General features: G+C 37.3%; 1 protein-coding gene across 2 annotated transcripts in view; it reads left to right on the top strand.

Moving 5' to 3' along the window:
• The first annotated feature begins 1,130 nt into the window (after window positions 1-1,130).
• The window catches only part of Usp53 (ubiquitin specific peptidase 53), a 42,687-nt gene continuing 33,151 nt past the window's right edge, over window positions 1,131-10,666 (top strand). For both annotated transcript variants that reach the window (XM_090356644.1, XM_090356643.1), the window contains exons 1-2: window positions 1,131-1,579; window positions 8,872-8,964. In XM_090356644.1, coding sequence (XP_090212770.1) covers window positions 1,436-1,579; window positions 8,872-8,964 — 237 coding nt within the window. In that variant the 5' untranslated portion in view covers window positions 1,131-1,435. The remainder of the gene's footprint in view (window positions 1,580-8,871; window positions 8,965-10,666) is intronic.

Here is a 10,666-nt window from a genome sequence, read left to right as displayed (position 1 = left end):
TGAAAACCTGTCTCAAAAATAAGCAGAGCCAGGAGCCGGGAACATGGTATCATGGTAGAGTGCTTGCCTAGCATTCATGAAGCCCTGGGTTCAATTCTTTGGTACCATATACACAGAAAAAGCTGGAAGTGATGCTGTGGCTCAAGTGGTAGAGCACTAGCCTTGAGAAAACCCAAGAACAGTGTGCAGTCCCTGAGTTCAAGCCCCAGGAGTGGCAAAAAAAATAAAGCAGAGCCGGAGAACTAGAGATATAGCTCAAGTATCTAGCAATGATGAAGCTCTGAATTCAGACCTTAATACTTTTTTTTAACCTTATTTTGTTAAAATAAATTAACAAAAATACAGGAGGGAAATTCAGTTTACTTAGCAAAACTTTATTAGTTAATACTTGATTGTATTTAATTTAGCAGTTTAACATTTAAAGGTTTATTAAATCACAAGCATCATTGGAAAACAAGGACATTTAGTTTCCTAAATTTTTATTAACAAAAGCTTCTTTTCTATTGTTATTCTTGTCAGTTTATATAAAATCAGACCTTCTTGGAAAGTGATTTTGTATAGAGGATATATAGTAATACAGAATATACATATGCAATTGTTTAATAAAGCAATTTAATGATGACATATATTGAATGCCACCTGAGATCTAAGTTGGTTCATATTTGTTTTATAGAATATTTTACTAATGATAGCATTCTTTGAACATTGCAGTCTTTGGTTAGGTAGTGATTAAATGTCATATTAATGTTAGTTTAAAAGTCTAAATGATGAAATAATATGTCCATTTTCCCATTTCAGGATGTTACTAGCTCTAATCCTTTTATAGTGCATTTTAATTCTGCATTAAGTATTTGTGTTCAAGTAATAAAATAAGAATATTCTTGGTCAGTTTTGATTCTTATTTAAACATTTCTTTTCTTTCTTGTAGATTTGCTTTGAGGTCACATTGATATGCAATATGGAGTCACCTGATAACATCACCTGGGAAACAGACAAACTTCTCTCTTATTAAAAAACCATAAAGAAAACAAATGCCCTGAGGAATCATGCCAAATGCTCAACTTACATATTTTTGTATCATTAATACGTATTTTTAACCAATCAAGACCTATTACTTGCCTGTTAAAGAAAACAGTTAATCTGTGTTATTTTAGCAGTTTTTAAAAGACGACTTCATCGTTGTGTACAGATCTGTAAAATTTTACATATAAAAATTGGAAAGGCCTTGTTTTTAGCATCCAGCTTCAACAGTTATTTGTTCTATTTTCTACTTGCCAAAGTCTTCCAGAATTTTAACACTAAGAACGTTATGGACTTGGAAATTTACATTCCTGCAATAGACCGCAGTGAATTTCAGTGGACAATTCAAGACATCCTTCAAAACATCACATAAGCATAGAATTCTCAGTTTTAATGCAAGCAAACTTGCTTGAGAATGGCGTGGGTAAAATTCTTACGGAAGCCTGGCGGCAATCTTGGAAAAGCTTATCAAGCTGGAAGTATGCTGTCACTGGCCCCCACCAAGGGCTTGTTAAATGAACCAGGGCAGAACAGCTGCTTTCTTAATAGTGCAGTGCAGGTGAGATCCTAAGTACTTCTACTATCAAAGTGAATTTTAGGAAATCAACTGTGGAATGTTTCTTTGACTTTTAAATTAAAGATCTTAACTAAAATGACTGTCCCTCCCTCCCCCCTCCCTCCCTCCTTTCTTCCCTTCCTCTTTCCTTTCCTTCCCTTCCTTCCCTTTTTCCTTCCTTCCTTCCTTCCTTCCTTCCTTCCTTCCTTCCTTCCTTCCTTCCTTCCTTCCTTCCTCCCTCTTATTTTTTCTATCTTTGCCAGGCCTGGTACTTGAACTCTAGATTTGGGCATTGTCTCTGAGCTTTTGTGTCAAGGCTAGTGCTCTCTCACTTCAGATACAGCCCTACTTCTGAATTTTGTGGTTAATTGGAGATAAGAGTCTCGTGGACATTTCTGCCTAGGCTGGCTTCAAACTGCAGTCCTCACATCTCAGCCTCCTGAGTAGCTAGGATTACAGGCATGAACCATCAGTGCCTGGCTCTACAATGACTTCTTAATATCACTTTTCATGGACACAGATGTATTTTGGTCGGACACTTTGGTTTTTATAATAAGTAGAAATGGGGATTTTTAACAGGATGATAGGATGATGCATTGCTGTAATGTAAAAATGAACCTTATTTTAAAATGTTTACCATAGTAAGAATATGTTTCTTAAAATATGAACTCTTTTTTTTTATCCCAGTCCTATGACTTGAACTCAAGACCTGGGCACTGCCCTTGAGCTTTTTTTTAAGTAAAGAATTTATTAACATTGATTTTTACATCATATTTCAAATGGTGTGTTTAACAAACAAGTATTCAAGAAGGGAATCTCTATATACAATCACTGGCACTTAGATTTTTAGAACATAATCAAAATTAGGCTGAGGGTTTGTATGTCATAGATATATAATAATCTATGTAATAAAACATTATGTCTATACAGTCATAAGTTTTTATGTCTATGTAGTTGTGTTTATATTTCTAATACCATGTCCATGGCATTGGACATGCAACTTTTGAGTCCTCGCTCTCATACTGTTTGGATCTAATAGCCACATATTAAGGATACCATGCACCTTTTGTTCCTTTGGTCTTGACTTGTCTCACTCAACATGATTTGCTCTAGATTCATCCACTTTCCTGCGAATGCCATTATTTTATCTTGTCTGTTGGCTATGTAGAATTCCATTGTGTGTGTGTGTGTGTGTGTATCACATTTTCTGTGATATCCATTCATCTGCAGTAGGGCATCTGGATTGTTTCCATCGCCTGGCTATTGTGAATAGTGCAGAGATAAACATAGCTGAGCAGGTGTCCTTATCGTATCTTGAGTTATGATGTTCAGGGTAGATACCCAGAAGTGGTATGGCGGGATCGTAGGGAAGGTCAATTTTCAGTTCTTTAAGAAACCACACTGCTTTCCAGAGTGGCTGAACTAGTTTACAATCCCACCAGCAGTGCAGTAGGGTTCCTTTTTCTCCACAACCCCGCCACCCTTGAGCTTTTTTTGTTCAAGGCTAGCACTCTAACCACTTGAGCCATAGTACCACTTCTAGTGTTTTCTATGGTACTGAGGAATCAAATCCAGGGCTTCATCCATGCTAGTCAGTACTCTACTGTTAGGCCACACGCCCATCCTGTGTCTTTTAATTTTTTTTACATGTCCCCCCACTGAAATCCAGTGCATAACTCAGTAGGCATGATGAGGAAGAAAGAAACTGCTTGGATTGAAATGAAGAAGGCAGAATATTTTCATCTTAGTACTCGGTCCCCTTACTTCACACTCTATCACTCAGGTTACCTCTGGAAGAATCATTTGACCATCATTATTTGGGATAAATTATGGATTAATCCATTGGATTCAATCTGTGTTGAAATTCTTTTAGTTAACCAGTGCGTATTAAGCTACTTTTCTGCCTTAGTCTTTCTTGTGTATAATACGGATTTTCTGTATCAGTTCCAATTTTTATCCTCCTAAAAACTGGTAGCAGGCAGAAATAGTGCTTGCTTTATTAATAAATAAACACGACTAGAGTATCTCAAGTGCTCAGATACCTGGTTCAGACTTTGTTCTCATTTGTCCTCCTTCTAGGACAGGTAGGACTTGACCAGTGGTATTGGAAGCCAGTGATGCCACTTTACTCTAGCATCCTTGAGTGGCAGTCAGTGGTGTGTCCTGGCTTAAAGATTCCACTGGTGTATGGAATGACAGCGAAAATACTTATTGAATGACACTGTATATAAGAAAATAGCATGGCCGGGAGTTTGGCCTAGTGGTAGAGTGCTTTCCTAGCATGCACAAACACCCAGGTTCAATTCCTCAGTACCACATACATAGAAAAAAAGCCAAAAGTGGTGCTGAGGCTAAAGTGGTAGAGTGCTAGCCTTGAGAAAGTCCAAGGGCAGTGCTCAAGCCCTGAGCCCAAGCCCAGGATTGGCAAAAAAAAAAAAGAAAAAAAAAAAGAAAATAGCAAATACCCAAACCTGGAGTTAAATGTTCTTGAGTGAACCAGGTAATCAGAAAGGCTTTTTTTAATATCAGGGCTTTTTCACTTATATTTTTCTGTGTTTCTGTCTTTTTCTTTAGCTCCTATAATACTATATTTAAATAGTTCAGAGAGGAAAAAGCATATTACAACATAAGATAATCTTGAATGAGAAAGATGTCACACTAAAAATTGTAATAATCTTTGAGAAATACATATATTTTGTGCACTATATAGTATATATATACTATATATATACCATAGTATAGCATATATAATATGTGATATATAGTATAGTATATATGCTATAGTATACATACATACATACACACACACATACACATACCATATATATATATATATTGCTCATTCCATGGGCTTTACCAGAAGATGGTACCCATCACTCCTCATTTAACTCCACCTTGTCCTCTAGTGCCCTCTGCTTTAGCATTCCTTTTAGTGCTGGCCTATGTCTCTGGTGAATTGTTTTAGCTTTTGTATGTCTGAAAAGAAAAAAAAAATCTGTGTTTCATTTGTGTTTTTGAAAGGGCCTCCTGACATTTTGTTGTTGTTTTTTTAGCTTGAATTATTTTTAATGAAAACATTACCCCATTCTTTGTTTTGCTCTATGGAATGTTTCTAACTCTGGCAGCTTTCAAGATTTTTCCTCTGATCACTGGTTTAAAGCGATTTCATTATGATGTATCTTGAGACCATTTTTCTTCATTTTCTTGCATTTGGGTTTGGTGAGCATGTTGTATCTGTGAGCTGGTCATTTTCATAGATTTGTCAACTCTTGACTATTATTCCTTGAAATAATAACTATCTGTCACTTCCTCTGGGAGACTCCAGTTACGTGCGTAGTTGGTTGTTAGCAGTTGTCCAAAACTCACTGACTCTCTTCATCTTTCCTGGTCTTTTTTTCCATTCCATTTTTGTGGTTTATTATTTCTTCGGGTTTATAGATCTCTTTTGTGATGTTGAAGCAGCTATTTTTTTTAAATGTTAGTTTTCATCGTTACTTTGAAAGGAGTCTTAACGTCTTTTTCATGTCTCTACCTAATAGGTTCACCCTTACTTCTACCTATAAAGTATGTGGAGTACAGTTACAGTAACTGTTTTCTTGTGCTTGCATAGTATGTTTCCATTTATCTAGTATTTTCCCAGTTCTTGGGCTTGAACTCAGTGCTTGAATCTTCTCCCTTTGCTTGCTCAGCTCCCGTTCTCCCACTTGGACCATACCTCTAGCACTGCTTTTTAGGGGTTCTTTTGGAGATGGAGTCTTGTGGAGTTCTCTGATGCAGCTGACTTTACATCAGGATCCTCCTGAGCAGCTAAGATTACAGTCATGACTTGCCAGTTCTCAGATCCCATTAACTCCTATAAATTTTGGTTGAGTTTCTATTTTGGACATTTTTCTTTTCTGCATTTTAGACTATATTTTCTTTTCCTTTAATGCCTGGTTAATTTTTAAATGGCTGTAAATCAACTTTTACCTTGTGCTCATAATCTTTTTGGGTTCCTGAAAGTAATAGTGAACTTTATTGTGGAACAGGATCAATTTATTTGGAAGTAGCTTAGTCATTTTACCTGTCCACTTCACAGGCTGTAATAAGAGTTACAGTTATATTATTGAGATTACCTTACTTTTTTTTCAGTGACTTCTTCAAGTTTTCTACGCTGGCTGTTAGACACAGGCGCTGTCCTAGGCCTCTGTTTGCTCTAGGTGATATGTACTGCCATCATTCAGGGTGTTTGGTGATTTCCTTATAGAAATTAACAGAAGGCCCCATGCAGTTCTGTGTCAGTGGCTCTGTCCCAGGCAGGGCTCAGCTGCCAACTCCTGAAGCTTTGGGGTGTCTGTTGGCCTCCACAGGAACATGTCTGTCTAATCCTATTTTCAAAGGCAAGCTTTACTGACCAAACTATTCAAATAGACATCTGTCAGAAAATGGCGGCATTTAGAAAGAGATTCATAGTATCAACGTTAATATGAAACTTGGATAATTATTTTTGAAAGCAGAATCATGAAGCATCTCAGTGAAAGCTACTGCTTAGTGTGGAGTTGCAGTGAGAGAAAGATAAATGGTCTTTATTGATGAGGTGGGTACCAGAAGGAGAAGGTTAGATTAATGAGGGCAGGGAATGAGAGTGGTATTTTCAAACTAAATGGTTTGTATTATGAAAATAGAACAAGGGCACTGATTGAAATTGTTTTAGGAAGATAGGACATAAGTGATAATGATGAGAGAGGTAAGATTAATTACAATATATTATATACATGTATAGAAATATTACAGTGGAAATCCTAGCTCCTTTTATAAGTACTGTATGCTAATTTTTTTAAAAAATTAAGGAGAAATACATTGTAAAATGCACCCTGTAAGAAATTATAAATTTCAGAAAACAGATATTACTAAAGTAGTACAAGTATAATTAAGCCAGAAGAAAGAATTTCTATGCCATTTCTCATTACTTAGTTTTAACGCCTTTTGTATTATGTTGAACTAAGGAATGGTATCAAAGGTTTGTATTTCTTTACCTAATGTATGTGATGTGATGTGATGTGATATGATGTGTGTGTGTGTGTGTGTGTGTTTTAGAGGACTAATCACACACCTTGTGTAAACACTGAAAAGCATTAGGCTGGAGTGTTGGCTTATACCTGTAGTTCCAGCTTTTGGAAGATGGAGACAAATGCAGTTTAAAGCTAGCCTAGGCAGAATATCACTGAGACCCCATAAACAGAGCTGGGAGTAGTGGAACATGTCTGGGATCCTAACTATCCAGGAGACATAGTAGGGAAGGCAGAAGTGTGAGACTTACCTCCAAAATAACCCAAACCAAAAGGACCTGGGAATCTGACTTAATTGGTAGTATTCTGGCCTAGCAAATACTAAGCCCTGACTTTGAACCCCAGTCCTGCCAAAGACAGGGAAACCTATTGATTTGGTTGAGATTCTTGTTGAATTGCTAGGTGCAAATAATGAAAAAGAAATAAATATTCCTGAAAATGAATTAGTTCAACAAACCCTTGGAGTTTGGTTTTTTAAATAAGTGGTGAAATATACCTTTTAAAATGAAATAAGTTAAGTATTAATTACAAGTAGAATTATTATTTTGTGGTGGTAATTTGCACTATTACATTGAAAAAGGCCTTTCACTATTATGTTCAATAATACACCATGGAGTTTTCTAACAATCCAGAATAATTTTCCGTAGTTTGATCCAGTGTAACTTAAAATTTCTGGTAGTTAGGAAAAGAAATTAGAGTCGCCTTTGAAAGAAATACTAACCTTATAAACAGATTATAGAAGGCATATCCTATTAGTCTAATTCCTTTTTAAACTTTTATGTAGTAAGAACATCTTTAAATTGTGTTGGTTTGACATATTAGTTGTGGCATTCTCTGAGTTAGAAACAAAGTTGTATTTAATCATAAACATTTAGTGGGTTCTTAACAATCTACTGTGTAGAAATTATATAGCTCGTCAAATTTAATCTTTACACAAACCCAAAACATAGGTATCAGGGTCCTCCTTAGTTTGTTAAGGAAACTGAGGTGCAGAGAGCTGGTAAGCAGTGAAGCCAGCAGAGATAAAAGCCTGGTTGTTGGTGACTTTTTCCTAATACCTGCTATGGTATTTTATGGTTTTTTTTTTTTTGCCAGTGTCCTCCATTTCTATTTTCTTCCTGCAGTCTATTGAAATTAGGTCTCAGTGTAGTATTTTATGATATGCAAGGAAATGATTAAACCGTACCAAATACTTTGCAAAACACTGAGTCATAATTGATAAGTAAGTGATCTCATTCTGCTTTAAGGAAAAACAACTTTCAAAGGGAAGTTCTGAAATGATGTTGAGTGGTTGAAAGTGCAAGGAACACGAAAAAAAATTGATTTGTTCCCATTAACCTTTTGCTACGGTCTTGTTTTGAGTTGGGAGAAGTGAGCAGTCTTAAGTGGATTTCCTAAGTGATATTATTTGAGGAAGTAACTAAAGTTAGAGGGGCAAACCTCGCAGTCTTACTGGCTTATTGTAATCATAGCTTGGGTTTGTTTTGTGCCAATTATGTGCCAGACCCTGCACTACACACTTTATATATTATTATATATTATTTAATCTTCACAAGTCTTAAGGCAGATGTTATTATTGTCCCAGTATGGAGTATTTAGGTTTCTCAGTTGATTTTTAAGAGTGTCCATTTTTTTTTGTTTGTTTGCTTGGTGTCTGACTTTTGTAGCTGACAGTCAAGGGATAATTGATAATTGTAGTTAATACATTCAGAGGATTCTTTAGCTGCTGCTTACCGTGCCACACTCCTTTCACCACACAGATTTTTTTTAAAAAAATTCATTATACCGTGATCACACACATGTCTGGCCACCCTTTCCTCCAGCCACAATAAGCTGACCTCTCTTTGCTATACCCAAGCTTTCAAGTCTAATTATATTTCCTTCCTAGACTCCAGCTTGTTCCAAGTATTACAATCACTTCCTCTTTCAAGTCTCTGCCAAGTCTTCCATTTAGTATCCCCTGGTTACTGTTCATGGTGGGGATCTTTAACTAAGGATTTAGATGTTTCTTGCTTAAGCCCAGCTGAGTTTTTCATGTGAGTCAATATGAATGTCTTCTGAATGCATCTAAGATACATATATAGCATGTATGTAATAATTTTTACATGCAGATGTATGCATATGATTATGTATAGGAGATTTCAAAGTTACTAACATTTTGCAGTTTTTAAAATGTCTTCAATCTGCCAGTGAGCACAGTAAGGAAATTTTAATTCTGTTTCTTTATCCTTCACACGTGTTTCTTAGGTTTTATGGCAATTGGATATATTCAGACGCAGCCTGCGAGTTCTAACCGGACATATGTGTCAGGGAGATGCCTGCATATTCTGTGCATTGAAGGTAACTTTTCTTTAATAGTTATCAACAATCGTTTCCCCAAAATTTGATTTTTCCCAATTGATGTATATGGTCAGGTTTTCTGCAATTATAATTTATTGTCAAGTGATTTACCATTTAAAAGATGAATTTTTGCTTGAACTCAGGGCATTATGTTCTCACTTAGCTTGCTCACGCAAGGTTGGTGTCCTTCCACTCAAGCCACAACTCTGTCCTAGGTTTATTTATTTATGTTTGCTAGTTATTTTGGAGGTGGAGTCTCAAGGACTTCTCTTCCCTGGCTGGCTTCAAAAATGTGATCTTAGCCTCATCAGGTACTAGGATCACAGGAGTGAGCCAGGCACTGGGGCCTCACTTTAAAGATGAATTCTTTCAATGCATGTTCAGATTTATGTATTTATTTTCCACTTAGTTATAAGAAAAGTGGGAAAAAATAATGTTCTAAATATTAACATCTTTTTTATTTTAAAATAATTATCATTTTGGCAAAATTTTTTTTTGCCAGTCCAGGGCTTGAAGCTCAGGGCCTAAGCATTATCCTTGGGTTTTTTTCTCAAGGCTAGAGCTCTACCACTTGAGCCACAGCACCACTTCCAGCTCTTTCTATGTATGTGGTATGAAGGAATCAAACCCAGGTCTTTGTGCATGCTAGGCAAGCACTTTGCCAGTAGGCCAAACTCCCAGCCCTTGACAGATTTTTTTTTTTTTACTACCACTAGGTCTGGGTGCAACTCTTGTCACTCCTAATGAGCAGACTTGATTTAAAAAAAAATCCCTGCCCTTCAAAGTTCAGGAGGCTGAGCCAGGTGGCTCTCAAGTTCAAGGCCAGCTTGAGCTACATAGTGAGACGTCTCAAAGAAAGGAAAAACTCACCATTTTCAAGGAGCTTGTATTCTTACTGAGAAGCAGTAAAGTAAGGAAGCATTTACTCATGCTAGGTGATAATGGCTGGGGATGAAAATTAAGTCAGGGAAAACAAGCAGGGAGTGTTGAGTGGCCAGAAAATTCTTACTGAGAAAACTTGAGCTAAGAGGCCCTGTGATAGAAGAGTTTTCCAGGATCTGAGCTTGATGGCACATGACCGTAATCCTAGCACTTTGAATGCTGAGGAAGTAGGGCAGCCCAGGCTGTATAGCAAGTTCTAGGCCAGCCAAGCTGCATAGTGTCACTCTGTATTTAAAAAAAAAAAAAAGTCTTCCAGATAGATGTAGCAGCAACATTTGCCTTTAAGGAAGGAAGGAACACAACATGTTTAAGGAACACCAGATACACCCTGGCACTCAAAAAGCCAGCAGCATTGTGAGCAGGGGAAGGAGTACTGACAGATGAGCTCAGGGGTATGGCAAGGGCCTTCTGGGGGTTTAACTCACGTGTGCAGCATGTTTTGCAGTCTTCCTCACCTGGATAACTCCTGGGCATGGCAAGCCTCAACGACTGATTTCTGACCAACAGAACGTGGCAGAACAGATTCTGCAAGATACCTGAGTTTAGGGGGATTAGCAAAAGTGATAGAGCAATCACTGCTTGTCTGTTATTTTTAGAAGGCAGCTGGCATGCTTGGAGGAAGCCAAGCAGCCATGGAAAGGCCCACGTGTACCCTGCGCACACATCAGGTGAAGTCTGCCAACAGCCAACTGCTTGCTGCCTTCACAGAACTGCAGGCCCAGCAGAAGTGGTGCCTAAGGATGGCAGAGCAAAGGAGCCA

This window comes from Megascapheus bottae, chromosome 23 (assembly GCF_031878675.1).
Source record: "Megascapheus bottae isolate mThoBot1 chromosome 23, mThoBot2.hap1, whole genome shotgun sequence".
NCBI classification, from domain to species: domain Eukaryota; kingdom Metazoa; phylum Chordata; class Mammalia; order Rodentia; family Geomyidae; genus Megascapheus; species Megascapheus bottae.
Note: the sequence above shows the minus strand (reverse complement) of the source record. Positions and strands in the feature narration are given on the sequence as shown.